At 43.4% G+C, this 22,354-nt stretch overlaps 1 protein-coding gene across 2 annotated transcripts; it reads left to right on the top strand.

Moving 5' to 3' along the window:
- Positions 1 to 984: 984 nt before the first annotated feature.
- On the top strand, positions 985 to 21,118 carry LOC126981459 (monocyte to macrophage differentiation factor 2-like). 2 transcript variants are annotated; one of them, XM_050832521.1, is made up of 8 exons: positions 985 to 1,707; positions 7,679 to 7,766; positions 8,306 to 8,463; positions 9,111 to 9,233; positions 9,736 to 9,865; positions 13,322 to 13,844; positions 13,978 to 17,772; positions 17,805 to 21,118. In XM_050832521.1, exons 1-6 carry the CDS (start codon positions 1,676 to 1,678, stop codon positions 13,574 to 13,576), a joined length of 786 nt encoding a protein of 261 aa, XP_050688478.1. In that variant the 5' UTR covers positions 985 to 1,675; the 3' UTR covers positions 13,577 to 13,844; positions 13,978 to 17,772; positions 17,805 to 21,118. The 2 variants fall into 2 exon arrangements, with proteins under 2 accessions (XP_050688478.1, XP_050688487.1); XM_050832530.1 differs by lacking the exon at positions 985 to 1,707 and adding an exon at positions 7,378 to 7,507.
- Positions 21,119 to 22,354: the final 1,236 nt, after the last annotated feature.

The following is a 22,354-nucleotide window of genomic DNA, read 5'->3' as shown; positions in this document are numbered from 1 at the left end:
CTTTGATTTACCACCTTGTCTCCGTGTTTGTAATAAATTATTAATGCAGAACAGTCTTTCTATGGCCACAGTGCTGTCTGGAAAGGGAAAGGAGGTTAATTGATGGCCGCAAGAACCGAGATAAAACCGGCATATTGGATAGGTCATGTGAAGGGATCAATTATAGACAACCATGCATATATGAACTTCAGTTTCCTTGTATATCTTTGTTTAATCATCAAATTAAGCCAAACAGTCTTCGCTCAGCATGAAATAAACAGCCCATTAGCAGCATCACAGAACAGGCAATTAGAAAAACCGGAATGACCATTTAAATATATAAGAAGAGGCAACTATAATGAGCTTTACCTTCCCGTTTCTTTGTATATGATCATTAAAATAAGAAATAATAGACTCCTTTGGCCATGAAATAAGCAGTTCAAGGCCGCCTCAGAAGAAGAACCGGCCGGAATGACCATATATAGGAAGAGGCAATTATGATGAGCTTTACCTTCCCGTTTCTTTGTATATGATCATTAAAATAAGAGATAATAGACTCCTTTGGCCATGAAATAAGCAGTTCAAGGCCGCCTCAGAAGAAGAACCGGCCGGAATGACCATATATAGGAAGAGGCAATTATGATGAGCTTTACCTTCCCTCTTCTTTGTATATGATCATTAAAATAAGAAATAATAGACTCCTTTGGCCATGAAATAAGCAGTTCAAGGCCGCCTCAGAAGAAGAACCGGTCGGAATGACCATATATAGGAAGAGGCAATTATGATGAGCTTTACCATCCCGTTTCTTTGTATATGATCATTAAAATAAGAAATAATAGACTCCTTTGGCCATGAAATAAGCAGTCCAAGGCCGCCTCAGAAGAAGAACCGGCCGGAATGACCATATATAGGAAGAGGCAATTATGATGAGCTTTACCTTCCCGTTTCTTTGTATATGATCATTAAAATAAGAAATAATAGACTCCTTTGGCCATGAAATAAGCAGTTCAAAGCCAGCCTCAGCAGCATCAGTGTGGCGGCGCAACAGATAGGTGAGGGGCGGCGCTGGGCGGGGCGGCCTGCACACCTGTCCTGCACACCTGCCTGCTCCTGGGGTGTGTGTGAGGCCCCTGGGATCTGCCGCACTCCACCCCTGAGACCTGCCGCCCTCTTCACCCCTGGGGCTATCCTGCTCCCCTGCTGGGCCTGCCTCTCCCTGCACTTGGCGCCCCTGGGACCTGCCTCACTCAACGCCCCTGGGACAGTCTCGTGCACCCCAGGGACCACTCCGGGACCCAGCACCCCGGGAGAACCAGCCTCAGTACCCCACGACTCCCCAGCCCCAAGGGAACTGCCTCACTCCGCCCCTGGGACCTGCCTCACTCAACGCCCCTGGGACAATCTTGTTCATCAACACCCCAGGGACCATTCCAGACCCTAGCATCACTCAGAACCCCAGGGGAACCAGCCTCACTCCACCCCAGGGCCCAGCCTCAGCGGTCCTGGGACAGTCGTGCACCCCAGGGGGCATACATCACAACTCCCCCAGCCACCCCCAGGGACCTGCCTCACTCATCACCCCAAGGACTTGTCCCTCTACACCCCAGTGGCCCCAACCTTGGCCTGCCTCACAACTCCAGGGGCCTTCCTCATCAAGCATCCCTGTGGTCCCAGCCTCCCCAGTGGTCCCCCCAGGATGCCCCCAGCAGGACCCTCGCCGCAGGAGAAGTAGGATGCCACCCTCCACCGTGCAGGTTCCTCCTTCCCTCCCTTCCTCCTGCCCTGCTTCAGCCTGCACCCTGCATGCCCTATATACCAAGAGAGAGAGAGAGAGAGAGAGAGATGTGCAGGCTAGGTAATGTTAAAGTATAAGAGAGATTTATTCAAGTTAGTGTTTTTTGTATCATCATCATCATCATCAGCCTGTATTATAATCAGTGTTAAGACATTTGTCACTCAAGAGCATTTTTATTTAATTTTGTCTTGTGTCTAGTTTCCAATGTCAGTGTAATTATTCTGTGAACTTCTTAATTTCATCACACCTACAGTATTAAACACCCTCCCTTTAGGTCTTATTATATCAGCTATTTATCTATTTCTTAGTCTCTCAATTTCTCCATTCCTTGTCCTCTCTCCTATTTATGCATCCGGTTCACACTCCTTGGTTTTAATCGCTTTTATTATGCCATCCACTTTTGCCTGTTCTCTTATCCACTTGCAGTTATTCACATTCATTATAGTGACACCTAGCATCCCCCAGCATCCATCTCTGCATCCCTCTTACTGCATTTCTCAATTTCCTTTCCAGAAACTCAGTTTTAACCCGGTAGCAGTGGGGATCATGTTTCTTAATGGTCCCTCCAAGCTAGAAAAGTGAGAAAAAATCACCCCTCACACAAACCATTTCATAAGATATATCAAAGTATTTGTGATCAGATTGTATCATCTATTTTTGGGGGTTTATATCATGGCACAAATTTGGCCTGTCGCTGCTACACGGTAAGCCACAAATTTGGCCTATCGCTGCTACCGGGTTAATATATCTGATCCATCTCTCATTACGTGAACACACTCATCAAAAACCCTTTCCTTTGAGATGGGAGACTCAAGACACCTCTCCATCCATAATTTCTTCTTCTTCTCCTTTTGACCTGTAACGCATTGTATCGCATCTTAGGTCCTCCTCCTCTCGGTCCTCTCTTCTGTTTATTCACACACTTTGCTTTTCAATGGTACTGTTTAGCTTAACTTTCCTCACTGCAATACACTATCGCTCTATACTTTCCAGTTTCCAGTACATTGCTTGAACTGACCCTCTCATTTGGCCACTCAATTCTGTCTTCTTTTTCAGGAGCAGCAATTAGCAGGCTTTTATTTATTTATTTATCTATTTACTTTTGCAGTTGAGAGCCTTTCATTGTTACCTTGTTTTCCAAAAGTACTCCAGCTGGTCTTACATGCATATTTATTTATAATTTAAGTGTAAGAAACTTATATGCGACAGTTCTTCTAAGTTTACGGTACATATCCATTTACTGTTTCTAGAGCTTCCTCATCGATGACTTTTTGTACGTTATACAAACATGCTTGTTGAACTTAACTTTAGTCTCCTTCTCTGTAGTCCTATTTCTAGACTTCCTGTTTAGTTCTTTTATTATATGCCAAGGAAGTAAATAAATAGATACTAATAAGGATAACAATAATGATAATAATAATAATAATAATAATAATGAGAGAATAATGATAAGAAGAAAAGGAAGAGGCAAGGAGGGAGTGTATGAATAGAGAGAGATGGAAACTCTTCTGCCGTGGCCATCCCCTGGTGTGGTCTCCTAGGAGCAGGTGTCGATGAAATGATGAATGACGATGAGAAAAGGAAGGCAGTAAAATGAGGAAAGGGGTGCTACAAGAGGTCACTTTGTTAGGTCTGGCTGGAGCGTGGAAGGGAGGAGCGTATAGATGGGAGAGAACATGGTCTTCTTTGTTAGCCGTTCTGTTAAAAGGTGTCAGAAGTAATGTAGTTTAGTATTATATGTATGAGTGACTTGAGTGTATGTATGAATCTCTCTCTCTCTCTCTCTCTCTCTCTCTCTCTCACACACACACACACACACACACACACAAGATATATAGATAGATAGATAGATAGATAGATACCTATCTCACCTCGCTACTACTACTACTACTATTACTACTTCTACTACTACTACTACATATTAGAATCTTCCCAGCATTGAAAACAGAATTACCAGTCCTGTCAGCTTCTTACTCCTATATATGTACATTGTGTGTGTGTGTGTGTGTGTGTGTGTGTGTGTGTCCAGGTGGCCCCATCAAATTGTTGCTGATTGTTGCTTTGTGTATAAATGTGTGTTTTTGTAAGGAAGAGGAGGGAAGGAGGGAAGGTCATAGTCCAAATGAAGGATGAAAAGAATTTGGGAAAAGAATGAGAAAGAGAAGGAATGATAGCTATGCAAAGGAGGAGGAAGACCAAATGGAAGAGGAAGATGAGGCAAAGGGAGGAAAGTCTCAATCTTATCAAATGAAAGAATTAGGGAAAGAATGAGAAAGAGAAAATTGGGTGATAACTGAGAACCACCACCACCACCACCACCACCACCCCTTATTATATATTCCACGACTATCACCACCACCCTCACTATTTTACCAATCTCATCCTCACCACCCTCAACCATCACCACCACTACCACCACCACTACCACCATTCTCATCCTCACCAGCCTCACCCATTCTCCTCACTACCCTTACCACCCAACACCAGCACCATCACCTCCACTCCCAGCACAGCATCAGTATTCCTGCAGCATCACCCCAGGCATGAGTTTTGGTGCCAAGTCACATGCACTCATTTGGTATACATTCCTCAATTTGCACATTCCTTCACTCGTGTGCAGAAAAGAAGCAGCCAGTTGCCAGGTCAGTTACTCAAAAAGAATGATAAAGAGAGGCGTGTGGCTAGGCAGTGTGGATTTGGTGATCGGAATGTGAGTAGTTAGTGGATTTGGTGTTACTGAAGGTATTGGTGGAAAGGTGGAGATGCGTTAGATAGGTATACAGGTGTAAGGAAGGTAGGATAAGGAGGAGGTAGAGGAGGAGGAGGAAAAGGAATGAAGGAAGGTCGCAGCTTCAGCAAAGGAAGAAAAGGATAAGAGAAAAGAGAGATAAAGAAAAGGAATGTTGCCAGTGATTAGGAGGAATTGGAGGAGAAAAAGGGGGAAGGGAGAGGGGCGGAGGCGGACCAAGAGAAAGAGGAGGAAAAGGAAAAGGAAGGTCACGGGTTTAACGAAGGAAGAAGAGAATCGTGGAAAAGAACGAGAAAGAGAAGGAATGTGCTGGCTCTGAGGAATAGGAGGAGGAGAAAAAGGAAGGAAGGAAGGTCAGGGTAGTTTAAATGAAGAAAGAAGATGAGGGCCATAGATTATATTATGAAGAGGAGGAAGTGTGATGGAAAGGAGGGGGAGGAGGTCTTGACAGTGTTAGGAAAGAAAAAAAAAAAAGGGTTTATTAGTGATTTATTTATTATTATTATTTTTTACATCGGAGGACACGGCTCAAGGGCAACGAAAATGGTACACACACACAAAAGAGCCTGCTACTTGCCGCTCCCATAAAAGATAAAAGAGAGGTTATTGGTTATTTTATTCTCTTATAGCTAAAAGTTGATCTTGTGTGAAATGGTGAGTGTTTCTTGTAATCTTTCTTTTTTCCTTGTTATCTCTCTCTCTGTTGTCCCTGCAATGTCTATTTTCATCTCTGTTATCATGTCAGTTCTCTTTATCTTGTTATCTGTATTTTTTTGTTAGTATGTCTTAATCATGTCTTCATATCTTTTTTTCCTCTTTTTTTTTTTTAGTTATCCTCTTCTGTCTTATTTTATTTTTGTTATTTTTTTCTTGTGTTTTGTTATCTTATTTTTGTTGTTGTGTCTTTTGTTATTTCTCCATCTTCCTTTTGTTATCCCTTTTGTTTCTTTCCGTCTTTCTGGTTTTCTTCCAAGTTCATTTTTCGTCATGTTCTTCTATTCTTTGCATTCTCATTTTCTTCCAATCACTTCAAAAAAATTCACTATTATATCTTTGTGGGGGAAATTATCTTTTTTTTTTGTTATCTCTCTTATCTTTCCTGTCTTCCTTTTGTATTTTCTTTGCATTTTCTGTGTTCATTTTCCTATTCTTTGCATTCTTATTTTCTTCCCCTTACCTCAAAAAAATCAGTTATATTTTTGGGGAAATTATCATATTTTTGTTATCTCTCTTATCTTTCCTGTCTTCCTTTTGTACTTTCTTTGTATTTTCTGTGTTAATTTTCCTATTCTTTGCATTCTTATTTTCTTCCTCTCACCTCAAAAAAATTCATAGTTACATTTTTTGGGAAATTATCATGATTTTGTTGTCTCTTATCTTTCCTGTCTCCCTTTTGTACTTTTCTTTGCATTTTCTGTGTTCATTCTCCTATTCTTTGCATTCTCATTTTCTTCCTCTCACCTCAAAAAAAATCATGGTCATAGATCTTTTTTGGGGGAATTATAACATCCTTTTTACATGAACGATTTAGAGCTATTGAATTTTTAAGCAGAAGAATTGACCTTAATTAATATATCCTTTCTTTACCACTCCTCACGTACATGAGTGTCGCTATAGTACACCTACAAGAACCTCTGTACGGATGAATGCAGCATAGCAATATAAAAATTAGGTGATAAAAGCCTTGTCAAGTGCTCTGTTATCAAGTGAAGATTATGATTGCGGTAATGTGTGTGTGTGTGTGTGTGTGTGTGTGTGTGTGTGTGTGTGTGTGTGTGTGTGTGTGTGTCTCCTTCAGGCTGGTAAAAGAGTTGAAGTTTGTTGTGATAAGAAGCTCCTGTGTGTTTAATTGAGTCCGTGTATTTGGTTACGTGAGTGTGTGTGTGTGTGTGTGTGTGTGTGGGTACGTGGGTGTGGGTGTGGGTGTGTCAATGCAGAAGGTAGCTAGTTTTTCCATAGTCTGCTGCATGAGAGAGAGAAAGAGAGAGAGTGTCAAATTACTACCACTGCCCACTAGTTTTATTTTACTCGATAAACACAATATCTAAATCCCCTCTATCAGAACTTGCATCTTACTCCTTGCGCTAAGCTGTCCTTCCTCTCACCCTCTGTATGCCAAGCTCCATCATTATCCTCTTACGCTGTCCACAGTAATAAAGTGAATCGCTGTATCTGTTGTAAGTGTCTGTCGCCAGTATCCCAGCCTGCCTCTCACTCCTTGCACTGACCCGGCCTTCCCTGCACCCTCTCTATTCTTAGGTCCATCTTTATCTTTTAGCTTTTCCACTGCTAAAAAAATACCTCACTGTTTACCCTGCCCACACAGCCCTCCCTGCACCAAGCTGACCTACCTCATTTTCCCTGCACTGTACTAGGCTTTCTCTCACCCTCTCTGTTTTGACCTTCACCTTATGTTCTGACCTTTACCACTATTGAATGTACCTTACCATTTACCCACACAGCCCTCCCTGCACTAAGCTTACCTACCTCATTTTCCCTGCACTGTACTAGGCTTTCTCTCACCCTCTCTGTTTTGACCTTCACCTTACGTTCTGACCTTTACCACTATTGAATGTACCTTACCATCTACCCACACAGCCCTCCCTGCACCAAGTTGACCTGCCTCATTTTCCTTGCACTAAATCAGCTTGTCGTACACACCTGGTCTGCGCTTATTTCTTACCTTATATATTCTACCTGATACTCTAACCTTACCTTTTCCACTTAACAGAATACCTCACCATTTATCACCACAGTTCTGCCTGCATCAAACTGACCTGCCTCATATCAGCTTGGCGTACACTCCTGGTCTGCGGTTATCTCCACCCTATATTTTTACCTCACATATTCTACCTGATACTGTAACCCTACCCTTTCCACTTAACAGAATACCTCACCATCTATCACCACAGTCCTGCCTGCACCAACAAAGCCAACCTGCCTCATATATCTTACACTGCACCAGCCTACTGTTCACGTTCTTTGTATGCTAAATTCCACCTTATATTTGTACTTTTCCCCACAATGAAAACAACCCCCCTATCTACCAACACAGTTCTGCCTGCACCAAGCGACCTGCCTCATATATCCTGCACTAAGCCTGCCTCGTCCTACCTCCTATCCGTGCTAAGCCTGCCTTGTCCTACCCCTCACAGGATGACGTGGATGAATGGCGTGGCGGTGGGCCGGGCAGCCTACCAGCCCACCAGCGTCGAGCACTGGGCCAACATGGTAACTCATGGGGTAAGTAAGGCTGTGTGGGGTATAGTGTTTTAGTCTCCTTTACTTTTTTGTTGTTATTAATCCTAGTTGTTATTGTTTTTAGTGTTATTTTCTCAGACATTTGTTATGGACTTTCTTTGTCTAGTAGCGTTGTTCTGTGTGTTTAGTATAATTGAAGGATCTCTGTATATGCCAGAAGGGACTGTATCTCCTGTGTATTACTTACCTGATGTATTTTGTTGATGGGATATATATATTTTTTTCTATTTCCTCAATTTTTTTCTTTTTTGTGTTCTATTCCTTTTATTACCTTCATCTTCATCTTGCTTCTACCATCTCCTTCATCTTTCTTTCACCATCTGCATATTCTTTTTCACCATCTATACTTTCTTTTTCACGATATTCATCTTGTTTTTCATCTTCGTCATAAACTTTTTTCACCCTACTTATCCTTTTCACCTTCATTTTCATCATCTTTCATCGTTTCACCATCATCATCATCTCCCTCTTCACCACCACCATCATCTTCAGTAATTACCGTTTCCCTCCCCTCCCCACAGCTCTTCGTCTTGCCGGCCGTCTTCGGGGCTGTGTTCATGGTGACAGCCGCCCACTCCAGTCTGCACCAGCTGGCGGCCACCATCTACGGACTGGGACTGGCCGGGCTCTTCTTCGTGTCCACCTTTTTCCACATCGTTTTCTACCTCGGATACTATAAGTGAGTGAAAGCGTCTTGTCTGGGCGGTTGTTCTCTCGTCTCGTCTATATGAAATGCTCTCCCTGATCTGCTAAGCTTGCCTGGAGGATGGAAAAGCTGGTGGATGATTTAATATTTTGAACTGTTTTCTTTACCATATATCTTACTAATGTCTGGCTGTCCTGGTGAATGTCTGGCTGTTCTCTCGTCAATGTGAAACTCTCCTTGATTTCTTTGCCTGGAGGATGGAAAAGCTGGATGATATAGTATTTTCTTTATCATATCTCTTGCAAATGTCTGACTGTCCTGGTGAATGATTTAGTTAAAGTGTCATGTCCATCTGGCTGTTCTCTCGTCAATGTGAAACTCTCCTTGATTTCTTTGCCTGGAGGATGGAAAAGCTGGATGATATAGTATTTTCTTTATCATATCTCTTGCAAATGTCTGGCTGTCGTGGTGAATGATTAATTAAAGTGTCATGTCCATCTGGCTGTTCTCTCGTTTATGTGAAACTCTCCTTGATTTCTTTGCCTGGAGGAAAAAAAAGCTAACGGATGATTTGGCATTTTCTTTTAACACCATCTTCTTCATCTTGTTTTTTACCATCTCCATCATTGTCTCCATCTTCTTCATCTTCTTCATCACCGTCGTTTTCATCCCCCCGGCAGGAAGCTGAAGGAGGTGCTGCACCGAGGCGACCGTGCCATGATCTACGTGTTCATCGCCACCTCCTACACCCCCTGGCTGCTCCTACGGCCCCTCCCGCAGGACTCCTGGACCATGCATCTGTGGTACGTTACTCGCCGTTTATTTGGGCAAAGAATTAACAGGAAATGTGTGTGTGTATTTCTACCGAGTTTTACCTGTTTTTACCTAGCTACCATCCTTCTAGTAGCGACATACAGGTAATGAGCTATGTTTATGGGGTTCTGTCTCCATTTTATTATTATTATTATTATTATTATTATTATTATTATTATTGTTATTATTATTATAAGAGAGAAATCGGGTGGAGAGGGAGGAGTAGGGACACTATAAGCTGCCTGTTCACCTGCTCCCAAACACCTGAGATGCCTAGAAAGAAAAAATGTAAATGAAAACAATGAGAGAAGTAGAAAGAAACATTGCAGTCGAGGGACAGAGGGTAATAAACATCTTCGAATACACATAGAATACACAAAGAACACACTAGCTTTAAATTCATGGTGAGGATTTTGTTTATACGATCTCCATGTCGAGGCCATCAAACAGCTCAGTTAACCATTGTGTGTGTGTGTGTGTGTGTGTTGGCAGGTGGGGCATCTGGGTGCTGGCAGTGGCGGGCATCCTGTACCAGCAGATGTTCCACGAGAGGTTCAAGATGCTGGAGACTGTGTTCTACCTGGTCATCGGCATCCTCCCCTCGCTGGCGGTGATGGACATGGTGAGTGGGTCTGCTGATGCCTTGGGGGTACAGGGAGGTGAGAGGAGAGGAACTGTTTGGGGCAGCACTATAGTCAAACCATTTCAAATATAGTCTGTTTGGGTGTTCGATTCCTTGGGTCCTTTCCTCCAACACCTATCCCTTCCTCTCATATGTTAGCTATAGGTGATGAGAGGGAAAAATAGGTGTTGGGGCTGTGTGGCAGAGAAGAGTGGAGGAAAGGACCTGCGGAATTGGACGCCGAAACGGACTATTTAAAATGGTTGGACTATAGTAAGGTATCCACTAGGTATGCACCAGGTCAATATTTTTTTTTTTTACATCGCAGCCTATTGCACAGCCTATTCCTCACTGGTGGGTCCTGATGGTCGCCCCAGCCCGTTGTGGCGCAGGCAAGTGTTTATAGTGGCACCATCTTGCATCAGGGAATGAAAAATATATCTCCACAGAACTCGACAGCACTTTGTTTATATATATGAGGAATAGTTGGGGATCAGTGTGAGACCGAGTTTGAAATTTAAAGGTCGGTAATGTCAGACGCTTCCATCCCTCTCATCAACTATTCCCGAAGGCTGAAAAGGAGATCAGTCGGGTTCTAATGTGAGCTTTTTCAGGAAGGGTCAAACTACCACCAGGGTCATAAAACTCCCCCTGAAAATGCCCACGACTCCTACGAAAGCCTTGTCAAATATATGTGCTTGGGAGCTGAAATGTTTGAGAATATGACCAAAAGTGTTGTCATTCTGTGGAGATAAGTTTAGATACCTGATGCAAACGTATTGAACCAGTGTGTACCTATTGGCCACCTTGCCCTACAGAACCACAAAGCCTGCCCAATATGCCATCCCAGACAGCTAAGGGAGAAGCAAGCCATAAACTTGCCATATTTATGTATAGTAGATTATCATGATGGGATGAACTCTGGCTTTTTTTTCTGAACTTTGGCACAGTATACTTTCAGACTGCTTTCCATGGATCAATCACAAGTACCTAATTCTTGAGGTGTTAGAGTAGTACACCTTAAGGGGCTATTACACTGGGCATCTGTGCACTGTGGATCTTCAGTCAAACCACGATTTCCGCTGGCGTGGTTCTCACATTTCCGTGGTTTTCCGACGTTTCCACGATCTTCCAAAGCTACCGTACATTTCACCGAAGGACGACGGTATTACTCACCATCATCATCAGCAGCAATAACAAGAAACAAATGAAAACCACGCTAGCGGAAATCGTGGTTTGACTGATGATCCACGGAAAATTTGCCCAGTGTAATAGCCCCTTTCCACTCCGTCATCATCATCATAACCATCAGCTTGTTTATCATTCCACTGCAGTTTCCATATATCTCTCTTTTGCCTCTAGTTTCCATCACCCAAACAGCATCATGGCTCTTGATCTCATGTTATTCAGTCCTCTCCTTCAGTGGTTATCAAGTTATCTGCTGTGTGGGGTCATTCTACCACCTCAGGGCTTCAAGTATAAATATAATCTTGGGATGTTGAGAGACAGGCTGCATCTAGGTCTTTGTGGCTTAGCAGAGTGTGTCTTTCAGGTCTTCAAGGTACAGTTGAGTTTTCCTCTTGATGGCTGAAGAGACCCAGGCGCAAGTTACTTTAGGCTAAGACTGTATTCTCTGTGTTTGTGAGTTAGTGGGACAGTTTGGGACACTTAAGTCTTTGTTTTTGTTGTATTAACCGTGTAGCAGCGGCGGGCCAAATTTGTGGCTTTACCGTGTTGCAGCGACGGGCCAAATTTGTGCCATGATTTAAACTCCCCAAAATAGATGATACATAATCTGATCACAAACGCTTTGATATATATTATGAAATGGTTTGTGTGAGGGGTGATTTTTTTTTCTTTTTTCTCGCTTGGAGGGACCATTAAGAAACATGATCCCCGCTGCTACCGGGTTAATGTGTCACTAGGTGCTGGCGCCCCCTGACAGGCTGAACCACACAGCTGTGCCTCCCTTTGTCTGTCTGTCTGTGTTGGTCTGGTCTGGTCTGGCTGCCCTCAGTGTTGTCCCTCTAACGGAAGTGTTTGCCATGTCTGATGTACACCTGCAGTGCTGAAGTGTCATAGCAAAGTGGAGATGTAGAAAGACAGAGTGGATTATGGAAAATAAGAATGCAGAGGAAGACTTTTTTAATACAGTAAAGAAAACAGCTCAAGGGCAAAAATAAATGAAAGCAAAGAAGCCTGCTAAACACTGCTCGTAAAACTGCTGGAAATATATGAAATTGTCTTCAGAAATATCGTAAATGTGGTTTTGAATGACGTAGGTTTAGCTTAGGCCTATTAATGTCAGAGATCCCATGATTCTGCCTCACATTTTTTGTTTACAGTTAAGGAAGCAGCTGAGAGGCAAAAATAAATAAAATCAAAAGAGCCCATTAGCACTGCTCCTGTGGCCAAAAGAGAGGTCATTTTCGGATGGAGAGAGGATGCAGATTGTCGCGCAGTTGACAAAAAATATAGGAAACTTTGCAATGATCAAGTATTTCAAACTCATTATACTATTTATTTTCTCAGTGGAGCTTACAGACGAGGCATACTACAGATCATAAACTACAAATACACAAAGCTATATGAGGATGGGCTAAAGCAGGCATCTAGTGAGGAGTTTGTTGTGAGAATGTTAGCCTGGCGGGAGTCACTAGTTAGTCCGTCCCTTGTGTGGCATGAGCATGGAATAACTGGACTAAGGATTGCCGAGTATGAGTGTAAACAGGCAATAGAGAGGACATTGTGTTTTGACTCCCGGCACATTTGAGTGACTGCCGTTATTAGATATGTTGTACTTCTGTGTGTTAGCTTTCAGAGACGTGGGTGATTAGTGTTATTAATCCACCGATGTTCAACTTTTTTTTTGGCATTTTAGAGTTTTTTTTTGTGTTAACCATATTATTCAGGCTAAATGTCTACTGTATGTCATATATCTTAAGTAATATAAATGCATCTTAAGGAGTATAAAGATCTAGGTTTGTAAATCATGCTATTATGTTAGTTGACAGTCATTAGCAGATTCTTATAATTTTTAGCATGAAGTTATTTTCCATTTTAGACAATGATTTAGTGTGTGTGTGTGTGTGTGTGCGTGTGTGTGTGCGCGAGTGTTGTCACATTAACCCATAATTTAAGGAACTAACATTCTCAATTTTTCACACCAGTACTACTTTCAACACCACCACCATCATCATCATCATCACCACTACGGCAAACTCATGAAGTGGAGTTGTTGAAGCCACCCCTTCCACTTGATAGGAATCTTCTCTAAATCACACTTTCATTATTTTGCTCAATGGTGGAGTGTTCCATTAAATCAGATGAACAATGTGAATATGCTTCCCCCCACTACTGTTACTACTCCTACTAATACTATTCCTACTCCTACTACTAGTACCTCCACTTACTGATATCAACACCAAAGCTACCACCACCACCACTGTGTTTCAGGATGACCACTCGGGGTTGGCGGAGCTCAAGCTGGGCGGAATCATCTATGTGCTCGGTGTGGTGTTCTTCAAGCTGGATGGTCGGGTGCCGCTCGCCCATGCAATCTGGCACTTGTTCGTGGTGCTGGCGGCCTTCATCCACTACTACGCTGTCCTCACTTACCTGATTCTTCCCTCGACCTTCCCTGAGGCCGAGGACTTGGGGCGAGGCGAGGGGGAGTGTGACACCTTGGGCTCTGAGTGTCCAGCTCTCTAGTGATCAAGTTTTGGGTCTATCACACTCACTACTGACTCGTGGCCAAATCTTGTAAAGTATTAACACTCAGGTGAAGTTCCCAGGTGTCTCCAGTGGCCCTGCGCAGCATCATGAAGCGGTTACTGCAGATGTGGCGCCTGCTGTGTCCTTTTGTATTCTCTGTGTTGTGATTGGCTCTCAAGAATAGTTCATAATCGACATTTTTCTCAGGGGTCAGTTGTAACTCTTAGAATGGGGAAGAGGCAGGGCTTGAACAGTCACTATAGAGGTGTGTCCGGCCCCATCTCATTCTTCATGTTGTGATTGGCTCTCAAGAATAGTTCATAATCCACATTTTTCTCAGGGGTCAGTCGTAACTCTTAGAATGGGGAAGAGGCAGGGGTTGAACAGTCACTATAGAGGTGTGTCCGGCCCCATCTTCTCATTCTTCGTGTTGTGATTGGCTCTCAAGGATATTTTCTGCTCCACTCTGTTCTTGGTGGGCAGTCATGATGCAAAGTGAAGAAGAGGCAGGGCTTGGACAGTCTCTCGTGCAGTAAATGTGCTCTGTGTGCTGCGTCAGGTGGCAGATTACTGATACTGTTTTGTACAGCTTGGCGATGCTCCTAGTACAGGCATAGGCATGGTGGTAGTGAGTAGGTTACCTAGACTTTTCACTACCCCAGACAGCATGTTGCCCATTACTTTTATTTTATATTTTCTTACGAAACCAAAAATAACATATGCTGTGGACATCTTGACACAAGAAAGTTTGTAAGGATTTTTACTAAAGGAAAGATATTTTTTTAAGAGAAAAATGCTGGGGTAGTTAGAGTAGACAGTACAAAGAAAGGTAATGAAACAGAACAGACATGTAGAGCATTTGGCAGGAGGAGACTAAGGAGTGCACGACAAGGCTGGCTGTGCCTCAAGACGAAGGCAGCCAGCAGCTGCAAGCACCTTGAGGGGCCACCCTGGCCATGTGAGGGGCCACAGTGCAAGGCAGCACAGATATGAACAAAATGTATTATGGAGACCATTGTATCCCAACCTCAGTTGGTATTTGCAATCAGTATTTAAAAAATACAGAGGTTTCATACCCAAACAGGCCACAGTTACAGGACTTGCATCAGAATGTGAGAGTACCGCTGCAGAAGTGTTTGTTCGTTGTTACTGTAATGTTGTAGCCTTGGTAGCCAAGGCAGAGGTCTCTGCCTGGTGTTCCAGTTTTTGTTCTAATGCTCAAGGTCAGTGGCAGGTTGCCACACTAAAGATGAATGACTTTATTTTTTGAAATGTTAAAGTGTTTGATCTGAATTGTTGCACTGTGTAACAGTGGAGTTAAAAGAATTATTTATGGTAGTTAGGACTTTTCTGAACTGGTGAAAGTGTTTCATCTGAATTGTTGCACTGTTTAACAGTGAAATTAAAGAATTACTTGTGGTTGTTATAATTATGTCAAGTTAAACAAGCCTCCCTCTCTTACACTTGATAGGCAACATCTTGTCCCAAAGGACACATTTCTTTGCCATCACGTCATCCTGGAGCAGTGACTCATAGGTCTGCTGTGGTGATAGGCATTCATCTGGAATAAGCTGATTTCAGCAAGGTGTGTACCCCATACCTCATTCCACCTTGTTCATGATTCCACGGCCCGGCAGGGCGCTGACTGCTTGGCTCAGCGGCTCGTACAAACCTCCGGACCCATCACTACTGACACCTTTAGATTTATTTATTGCGACAATCACCCAGTGAGATGATATCTTATTCAGGAAACCTGGTCTTGGTGTTCCGGACAAAGACACAAGACTCCACAATATTGTGATGCATTTATAGTATTAGTCAGCAGACCCAAGGTAGGCTGGGCTGTGCCCTTAGAGCACGACTAGTTTGTTTCCTCACGTCTGTGTTAGCTCAGCTGTGTAGTGGCAGGAGTGGGAGGGACAGAGTGCTTCCTGTCTCTGGGTTTTAGCAAAGGAGGCCCAGAGGGTTTGGAAATCTGAAGAACCACAGAAGGTTGAACTGATATACTTTTCTCGTGTCCCGTCATGGTCAACATAGCTCTCACACACTGGCAAGAATAATGGTGACAGATTTAATCCAAGAATATAGCTTTGCTCAGTCATGTAAAAAAGTTCCTAACATATTGAAGAAGACAATGGAAAGTGAAAGTTAAGTGCAGGTTACTTCTTGACCCACCATTAAAAAACTGTCTTGATCAGCCAAAGCTTGTAATTGATACGTTCAAATAATTAACTATCTAAACATTGGCCAAAGGTCCGTTATGTTTGTTCCTGGCAGAGCACTCTGTTGCTTGACACCCCCAAATGTGGTCATATCATTAGATTACAGGACAACAAGTGTGTACCTTCTATTATCCTCATATGATTAATGTTAGAGCAGTGGTGTGCCAAGTGGACACTGCCAGTGGTTTGCCTGCACAGGTGAACTGCATAGAGCTGCACCTCAGTATGTGGGGTGGTGGTGGTGGTGGTGGTGGTGCTAGTCACAGGTAGACCACCACAGAGGACCAAGTGATGGTAGTCATGTCATAACATGCTAGACAGACCATTTTGGCGGACATCATCACCACATGAAGCACTTGTGAAAGTGACAAAAATTTCTAATCACTGGCTCTTCTGCCATATCTCCTGTCACTTGATTGGCTAGTGCATCATTAGGTGTCATCTCAGAGCTCTTAGGCAAAAGTCAATATGACAGTCAGCTGCCTGGACACGGATGGTTCAACACACGCATAACATATTAGGCTGGAGGTGTGCCAAACCTCCTGAGGAAACACAATAGTCCATTAGTGCTGCTGGAGGTAGCCGGCAGCAGTAGTTGTGTGTGCCACAAAACCATTTTCTAGTCTCCTCACTGCCAGAATGACAAACAGCCTTTGTGGCCCGTGTGCTGTGGCGCCCCGGCTCTGTGTTGTGCCTAGGACTAGATGACATAACAGTCAAAACTTTGATGCTCCCCGGAGCCAGTCACAATGTTGTCTGACCCATTTTCTTGTTGCCTGTGACTGAGAAGGTTCACCACACAATGATTTAGTTCTCATACATACAGTTGTGTGGATCAACTCAGTAACCAGCCTGGCCATAGCAGATCCAAGGCATGCATTACTTGTATCATAAGTGGCCCTCTTGATCCACTGTATGTCTGCTGTACTTAACAAATGGTTGTGGCCCTCAAGACTCCATCGCAGTCATGAGGAAAAGGCAATAAAGAGGTGCAGTGTTTGCTCCTTCCTGACTCACACAGGCAAAGAGGAAGCTTATCTGCTGGAACCCTTGGCTGCTGCCCCCACCGTTGATGTTAGCTGATGAGGTTTCCCTGACCCCCTAGAGTTGTCCTAAGGTATCCTTCAAGTAATGTTACTATTTACGAAGTATTTCATCTCTATCTCAGTATTCTACAAATGCCAATCTGTTTTGCACTACTTTCTCCCAGCTGTTACCCATGGATGGAGGCCTGGCTCACAGGGCAGTGTGCCTGGCGTGAGGAATTGTACGTGCATGTGTACAATGGCTGTCAAGGAAAATGTGTGAACGAGGAGTCACTTCAAGGAATGTGTCACAATGTTGAACAAATCAATGGGATAGATTTGCATTTTTATTTTTTTATTTTTTTATTTTTTATTTTTTTTACGTTTCCACCTACGGCGCCAGTAGGCTTGCATGGAGGGGCCTGATGGTATGGCCCAGCCCATTGACAATAGTTAAAACATCTCTTATGCGGCATAATTATATTTATGCTGTGGTCCTAAGGTCAGCAGTGACTAAATATAGACGATTCATTTTGGGGGATCTACTCTTCAAGTGCTGCCGCTGTTTGAAGGTCAAGGAAAGCCAAACTAGCCACAGAACTGACAATAAGTACGAATACAACACTTTAAAAATCTGGCCTAAGTATTTGTGTAGAAATGAAATGCCGAGATTGATGTTAGGGAAGCTGATTAATGGCGCTGCTTTGTGTTGATGTTGCTAGGTGTATGTTTGTAACGGATGGGTGGATGGATGTGCATTAGAGCATCCACACATCCATCACCACTATTCAAAACAAAGATATCCGAGGTGTTCAAATGATTCAGGTTTATACGAGTGGCCGGTCTATTAAAAGCATTTTGTACTCTGGGCCCCATGGCATTTATAGCGAAGAAACTGAGACTACAAAACAATTGCTAATGATGTCAAACACTCGAGGGGATTCCTGTGGGTCTGGTGCTTGGTTGGTGGTGGTGGAGGTTGTGAGTTCAATCGCGACCCTAGACGGCTATTTCTTCTCCTCCTTCTCTATACGAGGTCGCTGTTCTTCGTGAGCCGCCTTCACTTCCCTCCCTCCATCACCAGCCATGTTATTATTCAGACCCTTCTCTGTCCTTGTGCCATCTAAGCCTTGTCCTCTCTCTATATGATCTTAACTGTTTAACGATCTTTTTATCTTGTCTCGGGTCTTCCTCTCCTCCTCCTCCTCCTTCCCAGTACCTTCATTTCCGGTGCTGTTCTCTCATCACTTTCCCCATTGCTCCTCATGATGTCCTTGTGCCATCTAAGCCTTGTCCTCTCTCTATATGATCCTAACTGTCTGACGATCTTTTTATCTTGTCTCGGGTCTTCCTCTCCTTCTCTGTATACTTCCATTTCCAGTGCCGTTTTCCGATCACTTTCCCCCATCGCTTCTCATGACGTGCCAATATCAATATCAAATAAGGCTTGCACTCCCTCCATGTGGTCTTGTCTGTCTAGTTCGGAGAGATTCTTTAGTCACCTTTTTCGTCAAGACACCCAATAGTTCAAAGTCCATCTACCTCCCGTCATTCATTTGGGTCCAGTGTGATTTTATTTGTGAAGTGCTTTTTCTACCGCTAGACATAAAATGAAAAAAAGAAGTGGCTATTTTATCCTTATTTGTGATTTAGTAGTTGAGCCAAGACAGACAGACACATTGGTCAGTATTATAAGATACTTTCGGTTCTCACATCAGCTATTTCTAAAGGCCAAAGAGAGGGTTAGTCTGGTTCTAATGAGTGTTTCTTCAGGTTCACGGTACAGAAGAAGGGTCAAACTACCATCAGGATCATAAAACTACTACTGGAAATGCCCACAACTCCTATGAAAGCCTTGTCAGATATGTGTTCTTGGGCAGCGAAATGTCTTATAATACCACCCATAGACCCCTCGTATTGCACCCCTCACATATGCCCCCTTTTTCCTCCCCAATAAGCTCCCTATCCCCCCTCCTTTTTCCTTCTCTCTTTTTCATCAGGACTTTACACTTCACATGGCTCCCCAAAACTCCATACCACAAATACTTCACAAACATCACAACTCTTTAGAAATGACTCGGTTTCTTATAAATGCCATGGGGCCCCAACGCGGTGACTTTTATATATACATACTCATCATAGCCTCAAAATGATGATATAATGAAGTTTGTGTTTTGTGTGTGTGTGTAATAATGGTTGAAATATTGAAAGAGTGATGATTGATTTATATTATTTAAAGGGTTTTTGATTGCAGGGTGGTATTGTTCTTTATCGTGTGTGTTTGTATGTGTGTATATGTGTGAGATGAGGGATTGGGCAGTCAGTTAATCAGTCAGTCAGTCAGTCAGTCATCCATCAGTTGTACACTCCCACATCTTCATCAATGACAAGGTTCGAGATGAGCTCCTGATCGAGGCTTCCATCCTAAGCACTCACTCATCTTTACTGTTTAGAAAAGATAAAATAACCACAATGTACTTTTTGCATTTCCTCTCTCTTTCTCCTCCTCTTTCTCTCTCTCTCTCCTCCTCTTTCTCTCTCTCTCTCTCCTCCTCTTTCTCTCTCTCTCTCCTCTTTTTCTCTACAAGTGGCTACAACAACCCTGTGTCTCGTGCAGTAACAGTAGTAACATTTAGAGAGTGTATGTATTTATCTACTCTGTTTTCTACCATTGATCGACCTGTTCATGTTACTCTTAAGCAGACTCCTCTAGAATCCTATGTGTATATCATGTGGTGCAGCCTGACCTGATCTGACCTGACCCGACTCGATGTCTTCTTACCCCAGCTCCAAGCCCTGCCCCCATTCCTCGTGACCAAACCTTCGTGCCAAACCTTTGCACACAGAGTAGTTTTGTAGTGGTTTTCATGGCCTGCTATCAAGTTACTATGTACTTATATGCGCCACTTAAGACATTTATCAGACATTCCGTGATGTGTCTCTGCTTTGGTTTCGTGCGTTAGTCTCTGAACTCCTTTGATAGCAGTGGAGGCAGTGTGTTGTGGCTCCCCTGTCAAGTTCTTTCAAATATTTATTCTTTATAGAGGTTGTTTATTGTTGCGAGGAGTCGTGAAACTAAGCATTGGGGTGCTAACTATACCCTGACGAAACCTGACCTCAACAACCTTTCTTTTACGACACAGAGCGATCGGACAGACAATGGTTAAATATTTTGTTTACTAGCATTGTTTTCCCCCATAATCTTTCCCTTCTGTAGCCTACCCTTGAGACCATGAAGTATACAAGGTCTGTTCCGAGATGTTACAAAAAGACTAATCATGATTTTAAACAATAACTCATATCTACTACCGACAAAAAGTGTGGCCAAATGACAAGCTATAGTGTGTGTGTGTGTGTGTGTGTGTGTGTGTAGGGGTAGTCGGGGGGGCAGGCAGTCGGGCAGCACCACACAAACCTACATACTAACTCACGTTGCCAAATCTCCGCACCGCCAGCAACAACCAGTGACGTGTTCAGACTGTGTTCGTCCGTTCGTTCGTTCCCCCGTCTGCGTTCCTCCTCGCAGTTCCTTGATGTTCGTCCGTGTGTCTTACTAGCAACCCGTTCGTTCCTAGCTATTAAGTCCTTAGGAAAATACAAATACAACCCTTTAGTGAGGAAGCCAACAATGTCTTCTACCCCAGTTAGGTCTTCTAGGATTTATATATAGTAACTTATTTATCATCTTGTGCCTCCTCCTCCTCCTCCTCCTCCTTCTCCATTGTATATTCTTCCTGAGTGATCTTTCTTCTCCTCCCCTTATCCACTTTCTCTTCCTTTTCTTCCTCAATGCTCCTCCTCCTCCTCCTCCATTGCATATTCTTCCTCAGTGATCTTCTTCTCCTCCCCATATCTACCTTCTCTTCCTTTTCTTCCTTAATGCTCCTCCTCCTCCTCCTCCTATTCCTCAGTGATCTCTCCTCCTTTGCTCTCATTTCTTCCATCTTCATCTCCTCCTCCTCCTCCTCCAAAGTGCTCCTCTTCTTCTTTGACTTCCACAAATCCACTTCTTCCTTTTCTGTAATTTTCCTTCTCCTCCTCCTCACCCTCCTCCTCTTCCCCTCTCCTCCTCCTCCTCCACCTTCATAAGTAACGTTAGCGTAGCATAGACCGTGAAGTGATGTCTCGTGATCGACAGTGAAAGCAGAATAATAATAATAATACAGATCTCTTGTCCCCTAGTAAGTGAACATTAGTAAGTACCCCCCCCCCCCTCCCCGAAGAACGTCTGTGGTCCTACCTTTTAATATTATATTTGTGTATGTTTCAAATAAATAAATAAATGACTTTGAGTCTGATATTATTTTGGGTTGGTTTGTTAGTAAGGGGTAGAGTGGGCCGTGTGGCTATGTGTGTGTGTGTGTGTGTGTGTGTGTGGAATGGGTACAGGGAGGAAAGGAAAAGGAGGAGGAGGAGAAGGAAAGAGAAGGAGGAGAGAGGAAATGAGAAAGGAGGAGGAGGAGCAGAGAGGAAATGAGAAAGGAGGGGAAAGAAAAGGATGAAGAGAGAGAGATGAGGAGGAGAATAAGGGAATGAAGGAAACAAAAAGTATAAATGAAAGTAGGGAAAAGTTATATGGGAAAGAGGAATAAGAAGAATGAGAAAGAGGCAGGGAGGGAAGGAAGAGGAAGGACAGGTAGAGGAAAGTAGTAGGTATGTGTGTGTGTGTGTGTGTGTGTGAGAGAGAGAGAGTGTAATAGCCCCTTAACGCTGAACTGGGTAACGCGTGATCTAGGGACACGATATGAGCGGCTCGCCTCCTTTACATCGCAACGAGGTAAATACAACTACGTAAATATAAGTAAAATAATAAGTCGGTTCAGTCTACTTACAGTGCTTCGACGCGGCTCATCACGGCACAGTAATACTTGTCGATCTTCCGTAATATTCTTGGACGCCTCCGGTTCTCGCATCTACTCTCTCCGAAGGTCAAGACGGAGATTAACCCGGTAGCAACGACGGGCCAAATTATAGCCTTGACATAAACCCCCAAAATAGAGGATACATAAACTGATCACAAACGCATTAATACATATAATATACTAATGGTTGGCGTGTGGTTTTTTTTTTCTCATTAATTCGCTTAGAGGGGTCTTTAAGAAACATGATCACTGTAGCTACTTGTTTAATCGCGTCCTCAGGAGTTTTTTCACTTTCACGGTACAGCGGCTTCGTCACTATACCACCAGGGTCATCAAATTACCAGTGCGAATGCCCACAACTCCCACGAAAGTCTTGTCAAATGTGTGTACTTGGGCGGCGATATGTTTAAAGAATATGAGTCTTTTTTTGTCTCTCGCTGTCTAGCCTATGACACACACAGTAACAACGACGCAGTAATAGTCAGCTGTGCAGTGAGTCAAGCCGCCCTCCTTGCAAGACTCCCTCACGTACTCCGCCCAGCGCCAACCAAGACCTCGAACTCTGGTGATGAGACTGAAGCTCCATCCCGCCACTCAAACTCTCCGTCTCACCCCACTCGCCGATTATCGAGCAACGAGGCTTTAGGGGTAAACATTGAGGCTAGA

The sequence above is a fragment of the Eriocheir sinensis genome, chromosome 4 (assembly GCF_024679095.1).
Source record: "Eriocheir sinensis breed Jianghai 21 chromosome 4, ASM2467909v1, whole genome shotgun sequence".
Lineage (NCBI taxonomy): Eukaryota > Metazoa > Arthropoda > Malacostraca > Decapoda > Varunidae > Eriocheir > Eriocheir sinensis.
Note: the sequence above shows the minus strand (reverse complement) of the source record. Positions and strands in the feature narration are given on the sequence as shown.

Bases quoted from the DNA above. Each gene is read 5' to 3' on its own strand.
- LOC126981459 (XM_050832521.1), top strand. From the start codon at position 1,676: ATGCCCCCAGCAGGACCCTCGCCGCAGGAGAA. The intron at 9,234-9,735 runs GTACGTTACTCG...GTGTGTTGGCAG, and splicing joins TCCTGGACCATGCATCTGTG to GTGGGGCATCTGGGTGCTGG. The intron at 9,866-13,321 runs GTGAGTGGGTCT...ACTGTGTTTCAG, and splicing joins CGCTGGCGGTGATGGACATG to GATGACCACTCGGGGTTGGC.